Here is an 18,983-nt window from a genome sequence, read left to right as displayed (position 1 = left end):
CACAAATAAATACCCTTTCCGTTTTTAAAAAAACTGATCTAATTTAACTTAATACAGAGTCTAAGAAAATAAATAGTATATCCAACATGATTGAGGAATATTTATTGTTATGGGGTTGAATTTGTAACTAGAGAAAACTTATGAGCCTTATACAGCAAATACTGAAAACAATTGCTTCCAAGTTTCAATCTATAGTATATATAAAAAATTCAACCTCTACGAAATGCTGAATTTTGTATTTTCTTCTGTAAAGTTGCTCGTAAACTTTCCCAGCACCATTAGAGAACGGGATAGTGAACCTTCTTCATCGATAACCTTCTCTTAAGGTAAGGTAATCTCTGCGTCAATTTCAATTTCAGTATCTGCAACGATGAATTGATAGCTTTGATCTAGATCGCACGTATGTGTATTTCGTTTTCTAATAATATACTGATTTTGAGCTCTACAATTTGGTGATTATGATCGTTTTTGTGAATTTATTTCTGCGCCTGCAACTTTTAAGCTGCTTATTTTCACAAGTAATAATCTGTTCCCTGTGCTTTGTTTTTTTATGTATATTTGTGATTGGATTTAAGTTGTATGCACGGACTGTGCAGAGATTTTTTTTACACTATCATGCTTATGGAGTATTAGACGATTTCTGAGGTATTTGATTTAAGTTGTATTAACGTATGTTTATTTGTTTTCTAATATGCTGATTTTGAGCTTTGCAATTTAGTGATTATGCTCATTTTAGTGAATTGATGTCTACCTGGAACTTTTGAGATGTTTATTTTCATTAGTAATGATATGTTCCTTGTTCCTTTTTTTTTTTTGAGTGGATTTAAGTTGTAGATGGTCTAGAGATTCGGCTAGTCATGCTTATGGAGTACAGTATTAAACAGTTTTTTGTATTGGACTGTTATACGATCTATTAAAGTAAAAAAAATCTTCATATTTTATGTACATAATGCTACCATGTTTGGGTACTTCTTCTTCTTGTTACCGGGTTAGAGTTGAGAAAATTTCAATACTCCCCTGTGATTTATTTTTCGTTTGAGTACGTAGTATTTTTGGGATTCTCAATGGTGAAATATTCAGGGATAGTGCAGAAGTTTGAGGGACTATTTAGTGTACTGGGTGGTTGAATTCAGGCAATGGTGTTTGGACTTCTCATCTTCAAATCTGTCTTTGTTGTTTCCTAGAAACTGAAAAGTGTAGCATGTACATGAGTTGTAGCTAATGACATCCAGAGGGTTAAGATTAATGAGTTAGAGGGTGAGGATTCTGTGTAGTGACACTAAGTTTTGGGCCAATATTTTGGGGGTTCCCTGAATTTGTGAATCTACATTTTTGCATTTCTAGTACTCCTGCTGATTCTATAATATGTGACTTTTTTCTAGCATCTATGGGCTCAAGTCTTTGGTCATTCCTTTGATGTATACTTTAGGGTAAAGGATGTCATATAAATTCCATTTTTGAGCTTAGGTCCAGGGGCAGGCCATTTGGCTCTTTTGTTGGCTGGATGCCTTGTTAACATATCCTATGATGTACCGTTGTATTCAGATTAAAGTCAATGTTACTGATCTATGTATAATACGTTAGGTATCTGCTTGTTCTTTTTAATAGGTCATTGCCGAAATATAAAATTGTGCGATATATAAGATGGAAGATTCCGAGGGAAGTAATCCATATATGAGTACACTGAAGAGACTGGCCAGCTATGATTATATTTCCAAAAATTATGGGTCATCTGGGATTGCTGGTGCATTTTTTATTGCCATTATTATACCAATATTCCTCTCCATATTACTTATGGGGAAGAAGAAGGCAAAACAGAGAGGTGTTCCGGTTCAAGTTGGCGGTGAGCCAGGTCTTGCAATGTGCAATGCTAAATCAGCCAGATTAGTTGAAGTTCCCTGGGAAGGGGCTACAACTGTAGCAGCTCTATTTGAGCAATCATGTAAAAAACATTCCTCTTATCGCTGTCTTGGAGCTAGAAAGCTAGTTAGCAGGGACTTTGTTACTGCAAGTGATGGAAGGAAGTTTGAGAAACTTCACTTGGGGGAGTATCAGTGGGAGTCTTATGGACAAGTATTTGATCGCGCTTGCAACTTTGCCTCTGGTCTTATTAGTTTGGGTCATGATGTGGACACCCGTGCTGCTATCTTTGCAGAATCTCGTGCGGAGTGGCTCATTGCCTTTCAGGTATTCATGCTGTATACTAAAACAGTTCCTTATTCTGTGTTACTAATTATTGTGAGATACAACAGTTAGCATGATGAAATTATTGTATTCAGGGATGCTTCCGGCAGAATATTACTGTTGTTACCATTTATGCTTCTTTGGGTGATGATGCACTTATATATTCACTCAATGAGGTGAGCCAGTTTTATTATTTACTCTTATGTATGCATTTTTTCTTTGCTATTTGAGATGTCATATGATGCAATGAATTAATTCACTCATGACCATTGACAGACTCAAGTATCTACATTAATATGTGATGCCAAGCAACTGAAAAAAGTGGCTTCTGTTAGTTCGAGCCTGAAAACCATCAAGAATGTCATCTATTTCGAGGATGACGAGACGGCAACAGATTCCACAAATATTGACAGCTGGAGGGTGTCGTCTTTCTCAGAAGTTGAAAAGCTGGGTAGAAATAGTCCTATTCAGGCAAGATTGCCTATCAAAGAAGATATTGCTGTGATCATGTATACAAGTGGCAGTACAGGCTTGCCTAAGGTTTGAACCCTACTTTCTATTGATCGATTTCTCTTGATGTACTGGAATCCAATATAAAAATATAACCATTGTAATTCTCATATAGACTATGGCTTCCCAAGTGGCCCACACTTGTTGGTTATTAAGGGTTATGCTACCTGAAGCTGATGCCACTTGGGATTGTCGAATGCATTAAGCTTTGGTTATCAGAGCACTGATAATTTGTAAATTCAAAAAAGTTATCCAGGGTGAGATGTCATTCCAAGATAAAAAAAGAAAGAAAAATGAGTATTTCAGCTTTTGCATAGTGCCACTTAAACACACAGTGTATCCCTTCACTGATGCTTGTTGTCTTTTTAACTTTTGGTTTAAACCAACTGAATAATTGTGTATTTTATCCTATATATCTATTGGCATAAGAGTACTGCTCTAACTCTTAATTAATTTCTTTTGTCTATGTTCTATAGGGTGTTATGATAACTCATGGCAACATTGTAGCCACTGCAGCTGCTGTTATGACTGTGATTCCAAAACTTGGAACCAGTGATGTCTATTTGGCTTACCTTCCTTTAGCTCACGTTTTTGAGTTGGCTGCTGAGGTAACAACTTAGGAGAGTATCTTTTATTTGTTTCATTCGTATTTTACCTAGCAAATGATTATTGTAGTTCTAAGTGATTGTGGTTTTGCAGACTGTAATGCTGACTGCAGGTGCTTGTATTGGTTATGGCTCAGCCCTCACATTGACAGACACATCTAACAAAGTCATGAAGGGGACCAAGGGAGATGCTACAGTTTTAAAACCTACTTTAATGGCAGCAGTTCCAGCCATTCTAGATCGTGTTCGGGATGGTGTTATGAAGAAGGTTTCCACTGACATTTCAGTTTTAAGATCCCAATGAGAAGAGCATACTTAGTTTGAGAACAAGATTCCAAAAGATTCAATGGGACTAACTGTTGTTTATATTTTTCGTGACGCTAGGTTGAGGAAAAGGCAGGTTCTGCCAAGAAACTTTTCCACATTGCCTTTAACCGTCGATTGGCTGCTATGGAAGGTAGCTGGTTTGGAGCTTGGGGTCTAGAGAAACAATTGTGGGATATCATTATATTCAAAAAGGTGAGGGCTGTGCTTGGAGGAGATATCCGTTTCATGCTTTGCGGTGGTGCTCCTCTATCAGGGGATACTCAAAGATTTATCAACATTTGTATGGGGTAATTCTTCTCACTCCTGTTGATGGTCTATATCCAATCTGTTTATGTCCTCTTGCTTGCAAAGATAAATTTGGTTTCTTTTTTTTTTTCTCAATATCTGCTCCTAGTATGGCCTGCCTGTGGTTAAGCTTCAAATTTGACAAATACAATATTTGATGTAAATATTTTTGTGACAACTTGCTGTAGAGCTCCAATTGGTCAAGGGTATGGTTTGACAGAGACATTTGCTGGAGCTGCTTTTTCTGAGTGGGATGATCCTTCTGTCGGGCGTGTTGGTCCACCTCTTCCTTGTTGCTACATAAAGGTATGGCCACTTTGTGGTAACAAAATGATAACATTTGAGAAATGGATAGGCTGGTTTGGATATAGAGTTTATTTGAGAGCATCAACTGCGATAATTTATTTATGAAACTATATTAGCAAGTTGTTCTGAATAGATATAAACTTGGGAAGTCTTTACAAAAGCTGAATATTTCACATTAACTTTGTCTGTCAGTTTCTACCTTTTCCTTCCCTTTATATTTTTGACAATCCTATGATTTCCCCAGGTTTTTGTAGAAGCTGTACTTTTACTCTGCTAATACTGTGAGAAATATATACGAAAAATATTATTGAATTGTGTATCTAAATAGTTACATTGAGACCCTATTTATAGACACTACATTGGAATCCTTTTCCAACTAGGATTCCTATTCTTATTCCTATTCCTATTCCTATTCCTATTTCTATTCTAAGTAGGAAATACTTATTTCTATTCTAACACTCCCCCTCAAGATGGTGCATACAAATCATATGTACCTAGCTTGTTACAGATGTAATTAATACGAGGACATGTGAGGGACTTGGTGAAGATATCTGCAAGCTGATCATTTGACTTCACAAATTTCGTAACAATATCTCCCGAGAGTATCTTTTCTCTGACAAAGTGACAGTCAATCTCAATGTGCTTAGTCCTTTCATGAAACACTGGATTTGATGCGATATGAAGAGCCGCTTGATTATCACACACAAGTTCCATCTGATCAACTTTGCCAAATTTTAGTTCTCCCAGCAACTGTTTGATCCAAACTAGCTCACAAGTTGCTGTCGCCATTGCTCGATATTCTGATTCTGCACTAGATCGAGCAACCACATTCTGTTTCTTACTCTTCCACGACACCAAATTACCTCCTACTAAAACACAATATCCGGATGTCGAACGTCTGTCAGAGGGTGATCCTGCCCAATCAGCGTCTGTATATCCAATGATATGCTCATGGCCTTGATCCTCAAAGAGTAGTCCTTTACCGGGAGCTGACTTTATATATCGTAGAATACGAACAACTGCTTCCCAATGACTATCACAAGGGGAAGTCATAAACTGACTTACAACACTCACAGGAAAAGAGATGTCAGGTCTAGTCACTGTGAGATAATTCAACTTTCCAACAAGTCGTCTATACCTTTCAGGATTACTAAGTGGCTCCCCCTGTCCTGGAAGGAGTTTAACATTCGGATCCATAGGAGTGTCAACAGGTCTACATCCCATCATTCCTGTCTCCTCAAGAATGTCTAAGGCATACTTGCGTTGAGAAATAACAATACCTGATCTAGACTGAGCAACCTCAATACCTAGAAAATACTTCAATCTGCCAAGGTCTTTGGTTTGGAAGTGCTTAAAGAGATGTTGCTTCAAATCGGTGATACCATCTTGATCATTACCGGTGATAACAATATCATCAACGTAAACAACCAAATAGATACATCGACTTGGTGCAGAATGCCGATAAAACACAGAGTGATCAGCTCCACTACGAGTCATGCCAAACTCCTGAATTACTGTGCTGAACTTCCCAAACCAAGCTCGAGGAGACTGTTTTAGACCATAGAGTGACCTGCGCAATCGACATACAAGGCTACTAGACTCCCCCTGAGCAACAAAACCAGGTGGTTGCTCCATATAGACTTCTTCCTCAAGATCACCATGCAGAAAAGCATTCTTAATGTCCAACTGATGAAGAGGCCAATGACGAACGGCAGCCATAGATAGAAAAGACGAACAGATGCAATTTTAGCCACAGGAGCGAAAGTGTCACTATAATCTAGCCCAAATATCTGAGTATACCCTTTGGCAACAAGGCGAGCCTTAAGTCGATCAACCTGATCGTCTGGACCAATTTTGACTGCATAAACCCAACGACAACCAACAGTAGATTTACCTGCAGGAAGGGAGACAAGCTCCCAAGTACCACTCTTATGTAAAGCAGACATCTCATCAACCATAGCCTGCCTCCATCCAGAATGAGGAAGTGCTTCACCTGTAGTCTTAGGAATGGAAATAGAGGACAAAGACGACACAAATGCATAATGGGGTGATGATAGACGATGATAACTTAAGAAGGTATAATGTGGGTTAGTATTTCGAGTGGATCGTATACCTTTTTGAAGTGCAAGCGGTTGGCTAGGAGGAGGCAAGTCCGCAGTAGGAGCAGGGTCTGGCGCATGACATGAATCATCTGGGACTAGGGTTGGACGTGGACGGCGATGATAAGTTAGTAGTGGTGGCACTACAACTGGAGATGTAGAAGTAACCGTAGATTCCTCAAAGGTTGGCACAGGTAAAACCTGAGGTATGGGTAAGACCATAGAGACATCATGATGATCAGAAGATGTATAGTAAGGCTGAGACTCAAAAAATGTAACATCAGCGGACATAAGGTATCGATGAAGATCATGTGAATAACAACGATACCCTTTTTGGACTCGAGAGTAATAAAGAAAGACACATTTGAGGACACGATGAGCTAATTTATCTTTTCCTGGGGCTAAGTTATGAACAAAGCATGTGCTCCCAAAGACACGAGGAGGGATAGGATAGAGATGTGACTGAGGAAACAGTATGGAATGGGGAACCTGATTCTGAATAGAAGAAGAGATCATCTACTTTCTCCCATTGTGCTTTGGCTTTTGCATCTTCCCCACTAGTCTTTGCCTTTACATCTACCTCATAAGCCTTGTTCGTTAAGTGATCTTGGACACCTTGACCCTTGCACCACAGCTCAACCGAGGAAGCCCAAGATAAATAGTTTGAACTTCCCAATAAAAGTTCTGAACTGATTATAGGGCTAGAACTTCCAATCCCCATATTTTTGGAACCAAAAACATCACACCCAAAAGACATTATGCTAAATTTGTCTCGGAAATAGCCGGAACCCTAATTTCGGCGATCGGATCTGGTTAAAAACAGTATGGGCCTGGTCGGAATGGCTGGACGACCCCAACTGTCAAAAAAAATCTCAAAAAATATGATCAGAAAAGCCCTCACGCGCCGGCCCGTGAGACAGATCTCGCCGGAAACTACCACCTCCGATCGGCGTGTGGGGTGGTGTTTTCCGGTGGTTTTGGCTGGGGTTTGGTTGCGGGGGCTTTCCGAGCCTCGTGGTGGTGTTGGTTTTCGCACAACACCCTTAGAAAGAAAAAAAAATAACAAAATCAGACCCAACAGTCACTGGAAATTGACATAGACATACGGTGACTTGTTTGTTCTCACCAATGCTCTGATACCATGTGAGAAATATATACGAAAAATATTATTGAATTGTGTATCTAAATAGTTACATTGAGACCCTATTTATAGACACTACATTGGAATCCTTTTCCAACTAGGATTCCTATTCTTATTCCTATTCCTATTCCTATTCCTATTCCTATTTCTGTTCTAAGTAGGAAATACTTATTTCTATTCTAACAAATACCATCTTCTTTTGTATGCCATGAGAATGTGAGGATAATCTCATCAATTTTTGTCAAGGTTTTGGGCAATGTACATGTCCTTCAATTCTAAATCTAGAAGTTATCTGTGGTCTGTGGAAAGGAGAAAAATTAAACACGTAACTGCAAATAATCCATGCAGTAAAGTTAATGGATCATAGATGTGCCGGAAAATATTTCTGTTTATTAATCATCTTCTGTTGTATGCCATGAGAATGTGAGGATAATTTCATCAATCTTTGTCAAGGTTTTGGGCAACGTACATGTCCACTTATTCTAAATTTAGAAGTTATCTGTGGTCTGTGGAAAGGATAAACTATAAACACGGAACTGCAAATAATCCATGCAGTGAAGTTAATGGATCAGAGATGTGCAGGAAGATATTTCTGATTATCAACCTCCTTTTTAAATTCTCTTCTTTCACAACTTATGATTTCTCTGAGGAACAACAAATCCCAACAAGGAAAAGGCAAGACAAGAGAGGAAAATCAGAGAAACTAAATAGGACATTTCAGTTGCAGCCTCTCATACACCAAATTATTCATGTTTCTATAAATCTCTCCACCAGGGCAGCATGCACCACCGTACATCTTCCACTTTAGTGGTCCCAAATGTCAACTCTGCAAAGAGCCGTCCTTTCAACCACGACTCCAAAAGCCTTGTCCAGTCCCTTTATCGGAAGTTTTGAAATGAATTAATTTCATTGCCTTCAGATCATTTTCCTCAGCTACCTTCAGTGCCTTCAGCATACTGCCATCTTTCCTGAGATGTATGACTAACTCATATGATACTGAAAAAGTTATCTATTTACTATTTGTTGTCCTGTCCTAATTTATATGACACTTTTCTTATTTTGAAATGTCCAAAACCACTGATTGGATTTCACTAATAATGTTATTTATACTACTTTAACAAATTTCAAGATTCAATTAGATTTAAAATCCATCAACCTAACTTCTCAACCATTACTTTTGATATTTTTGGTTACTGTTCTACAAAGGCGCCGACCCCAACTTATTTGGGATTCAGGCATATTGTTGTTATACAAAAATCAAATAATATCTTGACTTGTTAGACTGTTAAAAGGCATATACTTCAGTGCCTACTTGATCCGGTGTTGGGTTTTTGTCCTTTCACCGTCTTTGAATCTGTCAGATGGCTTACAGTTTATGAGATCGGTTATTATTTTCATGAGTTCCTCTGGAGTTTTTCTTTTAAAAAATTGCCAAATTTCAAATGTAATCGGACTGCTAATTTTCTTATCTGGAGACTTCAGCTAGGTTCAATTAAACAGTACAACAAGAGAAAACGATAGTGGCTGTTCCCGTTTCCTTCTTTTCTTGCCTGACACTGGTTAACTTGCTAAATCCTGAGCTTACTGGTTTTGTGGTAGTGCATGCGGGTTCTTACTCAAAGCCCTGTGTTAAACCATGCAGCTTATTACTTGGGAAGAAGGAGGTTACAGAATAGTTGATAAGCCTATGCCTCGGGGAGAAGTAGTGGTTGGTGGATGCAGCATAACTGCTGGTTACTTCAACAATGAGGAAAAAACTAATGAGGTTTATAAGGTAGTGCTGTCTTATGAGCTTTAGCTCTTGCAAAAAGAGGAATTTTGTATATTGACAATAATTTATGCTGCTGTCATCTCTGATAGGTTGATGAGACAGGCATGCGCTGGTTCTACACTGGTGACATTGGAAGGTTTCATCCTGATGGATGCATTGAAATTATTGATAGAAAGAAGGATATTGTTAAGCTTCAGCACGGGGAGTATATCTCACTTGGAAAGGTATCACAATTTCTTTCTTACATGGAATCTGATGTTTTACCTAGCAGTATAACTAATCCTAGTAGATTGACCAATTGCTAGTATAACCAATTAAGAAAAAGTATGAACTACTCCTTGTAGATTCACCTCGATTTAGAATTTTGCCCACTTCCTTTTTTTTTTTGGTCATGAAGCCCTTACAAAGTGGTGATGAATTTTTTTTATATCATATTACAGGGGCTTTTCTTTTTCTGTTATGTTGGGCTCTTATATGATTTTTTATTTTCTTCCTGTTTTCTCCTATCTATTTTTCATCTTTAGGCTTGACTTTGGGAAATAACTTGGTAAATTGATGCTCAATGCACAGGTTGAGGCAGCACTTCTATCAAGCAATTACGTGGAGAGCATCATGGTGTACGCAGACCCCTTCCATAATTATTGTGTAGCTTTAGTTGTCCCTTCACGCCCGGTGCTTGAGAAATGGGCCCAAGAAAATGGCATCCAGCACAAAGATTTTTCCGAACTGTGTGACAGAGTAGAATCAGTCAATGAGATCAAGCAATCACTTTCAAAGGTTTGTTTCTTTTCAGCAAGTGTTATCAATTTATAATCATGTTCATGTATTAATTTGGCAAAACTAGTGGCCTTGCTTTATTCTAAAGGTTGTGGTACAAAGGATAAATGAATGCTACCTTGACTGTGGGCAAAGGAAGATGATGACATAATTGAGCAAAGTTAAAAGATAAACATGAAAACATTTCCTCCTCCAAGTTTTGGTGTAATATCGAAGGCCTTTCCCCAATCCCTCTATGACAAAAGGGGGTGAATAGTAATGTAAATCAATTGCTGAATTTAAAAGGAAACACAAAAGACCAAAAAATTTGACGTAGGGTGCTTTGTGCACAGGGCAGCCCTTTTTACGAATGAGCGTAAATGCTAAAAAGAATAGCAGAACTGGAAGAAAATAAGCAAAAGTCAATAGAAAGAACATAGAAAAGGAAAAAAATGAATAGAATTTTTAACTGAAAGAAAAATACCAACAGACCTTTAACTCCCTCTCACTTACATACTATCTTGCAGCAAGTAACCCCAAAGTCAAAGAGCCTGTCACAGTTGTCCATCTTGCCTTCCCCTCTATGATAAATTGCCTTCCGGTGGAGTGTTTCATATCCTTCCCCAGCCCAAGGCTCTTCTTTGCTACTTGACTTTCTTTTTATTCTTCTGGGTAGGCGAGTAATGACCTTGACTGTCTTGTTGCAGCTGTTTGGATGCCTGTTCTCATCATCTGAAAACCTCTATTCCTATTAGCTGTACGACTTCCTCTCATACACAAACAACGCTGCACTTATTGGCAGCAAAACTCTCCACACACTGTGGTCGACTCCATATGCAGTTCCATTAACTTCTAAAAGTTGCTTTTATCCACCACAATCTCGTGACATGATCACTTCACACACCAATTTGACCTGGCTAACAACCATTAACACCACATTTGCTTTATTAATCTTGAATTTTGTTGAAAGGTTTTATTTTGGCTTAATACATTGTCAGCCTCTTAAAGTAAAGTTTCCATGATATTCCATTTAGATAGTTGAACTAGTTATGTTTCAATTGAACACCTCAACTCCTAATAAAGTGTCCCAATTAGACACTTCCGGTTCAAAATTTGAAAAAACTTTTATATGTGCTTTCATTTGTCAATTAGGTAGTTAAGTTAACCACATAATATATGTCATCTCCTTTAATTATACGCATCAACCTCCAGTAGAAAACGTCTGGGGTTTTACGGCTTATTGAGGTAAATGACACACAAACATAATTTCAAAATTTAAACCAAAATTATCTAATTGAAACACTTTACTAGGAAATGAGGTGTTCAATTAGAACTTGTATTAGTTTGAGTGTCTAAATGGAATATTCGGGCAAATTTAAAGGGCTGGTTATGCATTAACCCTTTAATTTTTGTTCTTTTCCTTTTAGCTGAATTTTCTTTTAGTCTTTGTTTGTTTGTTTTTATTTCTGTGCATAGATCAGTTATCCATCCTATCAGCTTTCTTCATGATTTTGTTTCCCTTTGACTTTCTGGAGTAATTGGATAGTGTTAGAATTTTAGAATAAAACTCTAGTGTTTGTTATATGCTTATATCTTAGATGGTCTGCTGCTGGACAAATCAGTTAGAAGGTGGTTTAATTTTTCTGTGTTTTTTTTTCATTTTTCCATTTTAGTGTTGGGTTGATGACCTCGTTTTCCCCAGTCCTATCCCCTCACCCACCCTTGTACTTTCTTACCCTTGTTTGGTTGAGATGAAGTTCCAACTCGTTCAAAGAACAATTATCTTTCCTATTCCTAGAGAATATTCAAGGCGGTACAAACTATTTAAGAGGTTAAGGTCACTGTTAAGAACCCCTCATTGGAGCCTCCTCTGCTGATCAACAACAACAACAACAACAACATACCCAGTGAAATCCCACTAGGTGGGGTCTGGGGAGGGTAGAGTGTACGCAGACCTTGCCACTACCTCGTGCGAGGTAGAGAGGCTGTTTCCGGAAGACCCTCAGCTCAGGTACATCAAATCCAAGTAAAAGGCGAGGAAGACAGTGTAAATACATACCATCAAATACGAAAGATAATATACAATCAACAAAAAGACAATGACATCAATAATCAATGAGAGAAGTGAAACGCAATAAACAACAAAAGGCTATCGATATCACATACAAGAACTGCAAGTGCAAGACTAGGACTACTACACACGCCTACCCTAGCAAGGAGAGACAACACGCTAGTCCTACTAACCTTCAACCTTAATACGAGACCTCCACTCCTTCCTATCTAGAGTCATGTCTTCGGTAATGTGAAGCTGAGCCAAGTCCTGTCTAATCACCTCTCCCCAATACTTCTTAGGCCTACCTCTACCCCTCCGCATACCCTCTACAACCAGCCCCTCACACCTCCTCACTGGGGCGTCTGCGCCCCGTCTCTTCACATGACCAAACCATCTCAGTCTCGCTTCCCTCAACTTGTCCACCACAGAGGCCACTCCCACCTTCTCCCGGATAACTTCATTCCTTATCCTATCACTCCTAGTATGTCCACACATCCATCTCAACATCCTCATCTCAACATCCTCTGCTGATCAATTAATGAAATCATATTTTTCTCCCGACAACTAGTTTACCTCTGTTCGCATGTAAATATCCAAGTCCATGCCAATATTATTTTCCTAGAATGTTGAAAAGTTTTGGTAATATACATGACTGATTTTCAGGTAGCAAAAGCTGCAAGATTGGACAAGTTTGAGCTTCCTGCCAAGATCAAGCTAATACCAGAGTCTTGGACTCCTGAGTCTGGATTGGTAACTGCTGCTCTGAAATTGAAACGGGAACCTCTGAAGGCTCGATATAAGAATGAGTTACAAAAGTTATATCAGTGAATCATACTTCCTTGCCGAGTTACACTCATTTAGCAGATTTGTCTGCCTGTTGCCAGTTAAACATCTCAAGTTGTCCTGTTGGAGTGCAATTACACGTCTCCTTTTGCCGTTGCGTCAATGTTAAAGCAGTTGTATGCATCTTTCCATATGGTTGTCCTGTTAAGCAGCGAGGTATAATAGATTTTTTACTTGCATAAAGTCAAAATCGCCAGCTTCAGTTATTTATTTTATTGAGCTTTACATATGGAGGTATACAGTCAGTGTCTTTGGTTTGTTAATCATTTCTCAGACAGAGGTAAATAAAGCTACTTGTTTGCTTTTTCTCTCTATTAATTTCTTAATGTAGCACCATCTAAAATCATTTTGATGAGTAACTTCTCACTCACTCTTTTTCCCTCTCTAATATACAAGTTAAGCGTATCGGTTAAAGAAATAGATCACAGAATGTGCGTCTACACTTGCTTTTCCTTGTTCATATCATAAATCATTCTGTTTTCCCTAACAAACAAGGTAGGAAAGATTCAATATGTTCCTCCTTTTTATTACCATATCATAATCATACAAGGAACGGCTAAAACACTTTCCAAACAAAACTGTCCCCTATTTGGAACAATATTATATAACGTGAGGGTATTCTGATAAATGAGAAAGCTAAAGTACCAATAATAACTACTAATACACAAATCACCAAAATGGAGTATACATAAAGATGTATGAAAGAATCTCTAGTTATTACACTTACCCATTATGAGGGTGTTGTGAAAGTTGTTTAACTATAGATGAAACTATAGTATACTTGAAATTGGAAATTATAATCAGAAGAATACATGGTGTGAAAGTCAACATAAAGCAATGGCAGTAAAAAAGAATTAAGAAGAAAAGACGAGCATCAAGTTTGTAATTTCCAGCATAAATGGTCTTCATTTCAACTGCTGAACTATGCTCTACAGAGCAGCTGATAACCCGAAAAACAATTCTTTGTTGCTTGTGCTCTGAAAATGTATATTACAGACATCAGAGTTTTCACCTGTCGGTTATTTTTGCTCAATGTACCATGCTATTAAATCCTGGGGTAAGAGATTTGCATCATTTTTCTTCAGTCGAAGTTGGGCTTGATAAGGCTGGTACTGTTGGAATAGATGGGCGTAGGAGAAGGTATAGTGCTGGACCCAAAAAAGGGATCACCGACAGCGGAAGAAGCCAAGATCCTTTGTCATACCTTGTGAGATATAACTGTGTTATTCATCAATTCTTTTTGCATAGGGTGGGAATTACATTTCTATGAGCATGAGCTTACCACTTTCGAGCAGTCATATCATTGTAAATCCAGAAGGGTGCAAATGCTGATAGTAAACTGAAATCAATCGACATCGCATGGATCTGCAGATAAATCAAGTAATGTCAGGTTTACATAGGTCTCATACAAGGTATGCACAACTGACACAAACAGTTCTAAATTCTGATAAATGTTTTTGCCATAGTAGGGGCTAGTTAGATTCTCGAATCAACTTTTAGCCAGATGAGGATTAACATAGGGGCTAAGCTAGTGATAAATGGGTCACGAGTAGCTTAAAGGAGCAATCGACACCCCAATGCATGAATGGCTCCCTATGAGTGACCAGTGTTAACTGCCTGCAACGGTATCCTTACCCATTCCAATTATCTTTGCTTTTGTTCCAATGAAAAACTTGACAAGAATCACCAACCTAATTGACAGAGAACGAGGGAAAGCCTCACTAAAACATCCATCCACCTTCTGAGTGATGCAGATCTATTGACTCCAAATTCAACTTCCTTTGTTAAATTGTGGGAGATATATATTTTTAGAACTATAATCAATCTCTCCAACCACTCCTCATCCCCACAGAAAAGGAAAATTGAGTGAAAAAAATAGTAACTTTAGATTTTAAATCAACAAGCAGAACTCTAGTATAAGTTGAACATTTTACTGAACTAATTTCTTTCACATCTGGTGAAATGTTGAAGCAATTCTCTTAGTGTGTGATAACTGCCTTCTGGACCAGTTAATTGATTGCTCTTTTGAATGTCACAAGCTTTACCAGTTTATGCAGGAAACTGAGGGTAGCACAATAATCTGATCATTCCTCCAAAGATCAACAATACCACATCGATACAACTACTAAATCTATAGTAACATGATAAAGAATGTTGCATCATATGAACATACACATTAAAGGAGAAACTTACGAATCTGCTTTCTCTAAAGTATTGGTAAAATTCCTTCCAGACATCTCCACTTGATAAACCTGCATAAAATATTATCCCTAGCCCTGCAGCCATTGTGATCTGAAGTATCATTAGTTAGGAGAGAGAAAAATACGTCAACCATCAATTTTAAAACACTTCAGATCCATTTTCTGAAGTTCGTAATCTTCTGCTCTTGACTACAAAGCATACAATACAGTACCATTTAGGCTGCCAGATTTCACTTGCCTTTTGTGCTTACTTCCGATGTGATTTGGTTGTAAGAAGATTTTTAACATTCTTATATATAACAAAATTTAAGTCCCATATTCTTTGACATGAGACACATTGAGGGTTGGATATTCTTACTCTATTTCAGACACACCCCTCCATCCCATTTATAAGGATAGAGTAGCTACGTAGTTGTCAAATGAAAGAATCCCTTACCCCTGCTGTTAGCTTAGATTCAAGCAAATTCAAAGGCAACCTTTGAAGCTCAGTTTCTTCAACAGGTGGAGGTGGTGGTTTCCAGAGAGCAAAATAAGGAATGAGAACATATGCACCACCAAAGCATGAAAGTACAAGAAAAGGCCAAACAGGAATACTGCCTTTGGAACTGCAGAAACAAAGGTTCAATATCAGATAACTGAATCTTTTGTCAGTTCAAACAAGAAAATTTGGACAATTTTGAATGTGGTATTATTCTAGAATGTTTGAATTGCACATAAGCACTTGATCATTCCAAGCAACTTAATGTCAAATTATAAAAAGAGCCAAACTAGAAAAATCAAGAACTGTACAACTGTTCTAGATCTTTAGTCTCCTCGGAGACGATGAGGAGGAGAGAAGTGACTGCTCATATCCTTTTTCTGTGGCTTAGTATTGATGACAAGCCAGAAAAATGACCTGAAGCAAGGTCCCCAAGAAGTTACCTTCTAGCGGTAGGAAGGAGTAGCATACTGTAAACTAATGGCCACAAACCCATGATATACCAAAGTCCCACTAGCACTTCATTCATCTGGAAGCCATCATCTCCTTTCAAATTAAGGAGCTTTTTTAAGAAATACATGTCTGTCAACTGCAATCATAAGGTTAAAAGGACTAAGAAAAAACACAATACGAAGTGGAGAGTTTCAAAGAGAGAAGCAAATAAGCATCATGTTCTTAAAGGCGCACTTATTGACAAGCGTTTTGTCATAATTTGTTATTTCAATCACTTGTTAGCACACTCAAGAACTATTTGCTTGCAATGCCTCTTAAACGCTTTGAACCACAAACCATTAACAACAACAATTAACACATTCAGTATAATCCCAAAAATGAGGTCTGGGGAGGATGGTGTGTTCACAGCTTTACCCCTACCTTGTGAAAGTAGAGATGACAGTTCCGATAGACCCTCAGCTCAAGTAAAACATAGAAAAAACAACGATGTAAAGCCAACATAGTGGCTAAAAGAGAACAGATATGATAACTGAAGCAAATCAAACAACAGGTAATAGTAAAATCAAAGAGTAAGCTAAGATAGTACCAGAGTAAAAATAACAATACTGAAAATGGAACTAGACAATGCCCAAAAACTAAAGAACGTGACTTTAAGCTGGAAGAAACCATAAAAAGAGAATATGATATGATACCGGGATCTGGTTAGGAGCAAGGAAGAAAACATAGTACATGAGTCCAGACCACAAGCCAAACAGTACGAACGACGTCGTCCTATCCCATTGGTCTCCATTTCCTCCATTATTACTTCCACCACCAAGCTCATTCTCCTTTGTAGAACCATCTACATCTTTTTCCATAGATGGGTCTTGTTGATTTTGAAGATTTAATGAACTATGACATACATAAAGACGACCCTTTACCCCATATCCTGAGATTGAATTGTTGAAAAATTGAGTCTTGGGTGGATTCTTGATTTTATCACTGTTTGGGAATGAAATTCTAGTGGCAAGTTTATGATTTCTAAGAAATAGTAAAGTAGAGAAGTTTGAAGAGATGAGGCTGGAATTAGCTATCATGTTGAGAGTCTTAAGGAAAATGTGGCAATCCAGCAATACTACTTTTTTTTTCTTTTTTCTCCATCCAGCAATACTACTTAACTGACAATATCTCATCTCACAAACGACGTCGTTTAGCGGGTATATAATTTGTACGCATCGAATTTTATGCGAGCAATAAAATTCTATTATCTTTTACATTCATTACGACCAACTTACTGTTTTGGTATGTTTAGTTTGACCAATAAGAATTATGGTGGAGTGATAAACATTCTTTCATCCTTAATCAAGAGGGTTTTGGGTTCGAGCCCTCTCGGGTACGGAATCGCGTTTGTTAGGGAGCATATAGGACTTCTCGGCACGAATTCAAATTTAGTCGGGCTCCAATGTGGATATCGGACACCGAGAGAGAAATCGTACCTCACATAATTTTATATGTGGATATCGAACACCGGGTGGAAAACGTACCTCACATATTTTTATAATTAACTTGGGTTAATTCAATTACTATAAACCTCGCAAATATTTTAAACAAATATATTTTTCCATTTAAATAAGCACATAAAAAATAGAAAAAATTACACGGTTAAGCAAACTCTTACTATTTAATTACTCATCATAGTTATAGTTTGCTATAATTACCACTCGCGACTAACATTATACATTAATTACGTGGGCTGACTTCGAGATTGTATAATTAACCACTTTTATATATGTATAATTCGCCACATTTGTATAATTCGCAGCTAACAATTGTTTGTTTGATTTGTATTTGTATATGACGATGATGTCCTTTGGTTTTTCAGTTTTGTCATCATATACATTCAATCTTTTTGTGTATAACTTTTAAAGTTTGTATAAACGTGTAGTTTTTGGATTTTGTATAATATAATTTATATAATGTAATTTGTATAATTGTTTAAAGTTCATACGTTTATGTTTGTATCAATTCGTTATTTCGAGTTTTATTATATTTGTATAATTTCAGACTTTATATTACCCAATTATACAAAAACACGTGAATTATACAAACGTACCTGTGAATTATACAAACAAGATGCGAATTATACAAATTATTGTCTTCTCTTGCTCGCCTCTCTCATCCCTCTCCCAATCCCGCTCGCCTCTCTCCTCCTTTTCCCAATCAATACATATGTATAATCAGAGGCGGATCCAGGATATAGAGTCTGTGGGTGCCAAATAGACTTATCGATTAAATTAACAATTATAAAAAAAAATGCCCTCCATTTGTAGTTTGGTCTAAAAATGTCTTTCCCGTCAATACTTTGGTCCAAAAATACCCTTATGGTTATTTTGGGTAAAATATGCTATTTTTTCAAATAAATATATTATTTATTTTTTTTTTAACACATTCCATTTCGAATAATATATTTTTTAAATTAGTAAATGTTTATCTTACTTAAATTCAGCAAAAAAATAAAAAATGAAATTATTTCTTATTTTATTATAATTATACTTTATCATTATATAAATATAAATAATGATGCATGTAATATGATCTTATATATATGACATATATTATCTGTCGAAAAGGTACATAAAGTATTCTATTTTAATTGATAAGATGAGATTAAGAAGAAAAAATATATTTCCTACATTTTTATTTTTTAAAGTGATTTTAAAGAAAACAAGAGCATGGTTCTTTTATAATAATTTAATTAAGAAGAAAATGTGTTTAAAAATAAAAAATAATATATTATTCGAAAAAGGACATTTTTGACCCATTTAGTAACTATATGGACATTTCTGGACCAAAATATTGACTGCAAGGACATTTTTTAGCCAAATAAAAATAAAAATAAAAATAAAAATAACGTGCCAGCTGCAGCAATTTCCCACGCCTATAGCCTTTTTTTTTTCTTCTTAAAAGAATGTGTGCAACAATTTTCCAAAAT

The 18,983-nt window shown here is 37.1% G+C and overlaps 2 protein-coding genes across 2 annotated transcripts; one reads left to right on the top strand and one right to left on the bottom strand.

The window, feature by feature from the left end:
* Positions 1 to 221: 221 nt before the first annotated feature.
* Positions 222 to 13,194, top strand: LOC125875803 (long chain acyl-CoA synthetase 8-like). The gene is made up of 12 exons (XM_049556840.1): positions 222 to 326; positions 1,609 to 2,187; positions 2,280 to 2,360; positions 2,461 to 2,724; positions 3,171 to 3,302; positions 3,394 to 3,567; positions 3,684 to 3,913; positions 4,100 to 4,217; positions 9,100 to 9,231; positions 9,318 to 9,452; positions 9,799 to 10,005; positions 12,701 to 13,194. The coding sequence occupies exons 2-12, from the start codon at positions 1,645 to 1,647 to the stop codon at positions 12,863 to 12,865; spliced, it is 2,181 nt and encodes a 726-aa protein (XP_049412797.1). The 5' UTR covers positions 222 to 326; positions 1,609 to 1,644; the 3' UTR covers positions 12,866 to 13,194.
* Positions 13,195 to 13,513: 319 nt separating this feature from the next.
* LOC125876939 (uncharacterized) lies at positions 13,514 to 17,120 on the bottom strand. The gene is made up of 6 exons (XM_049558231.1): positions 16,705 to 17,120; positions 16,003 to 16,148; positions 15,518 to 15,686; positions 15,074 to 15,172; positions 14,163 to 14,245; positions 13,514 to 14,084 (listed from the first exon to the last, which is right to left on the bottom strand). Exons 1-6 carry the CDS (start codon positions 17,086 to 17,088, stop codon positions 13,952 to 13,954), a joined length of 1,014 nt encoding a protein of 337 aa, XP_049414188.1. The 5' UTR covers positions 17,089 to 17,120; the 3' UTR covers positions 13,514 to 13,951.
* Between the last annotated feature and the right edge of the window lie 1,863 nt (positions 17,121 to 18,983).

The sequence above is a fragment of the Solanum stenotomum genome, chromosome 9, assembly GCF_019186545.1.
Source record: "Solanum stenotomum isolate F172 chromosome 9, ASM1918654v1, whole genome shotgun sequence".
NCBI classification, from domain to species: domain Eukaryota; kingdom Viridiplantae; phylum Streptophyta; class Magnoliopsida; order Solanales; family Solanaceae; genus Solanum; species Solanum stenotomum.
The sequence above is the reverse complement of the archived record's forward strand: the minus strand, read 5'-3'. Positions and strand labels throughout refer to the sequence as shown.

Coding starts and splice junctions, on each gene's coding strand:
- LOC125875803 (XM_049556840.1), top strand. CDS start 1,645: ATGGAAGATTCCGAGGGAAGTAATCCATATATGAGTACACTGAAGAGA. Junction 2,188..2,279: donor AGTGGCTCATTGCCTTTCAG/GTATTCATGCTG, acceptor TATTGTATTCAG/GGATGCTTCCGGCAGAATAT. Junction 2,361..2,460: donor TTATATATTCACTCAATGAG/GTGAGCCAGTTT, acceptor GACCATTGACAG/ACTCAAGTATCTACATTAAT.
- LOC125876939 (XM_049558231.1), bottom strand. CDS start 17,088: ATGATAGCTAATTCCAGCCTCATCTCTTCAAACTTCTCTACTTTACTA. Junction 15,173..15,517: donor AATCTAAGCTAACAGCAGGG/GTAAGGGATTCT, acceptor ATGATACTTCAG/ATCACAATGGCTGCAGGGCT. Junction 14,246..15,073: donor ACTTTAGAGAAAGCAGATTC/GTAAGTTTCTCC, acceptor ATTTATCTGCAG/ATCCATGCGATGTCGATTGA.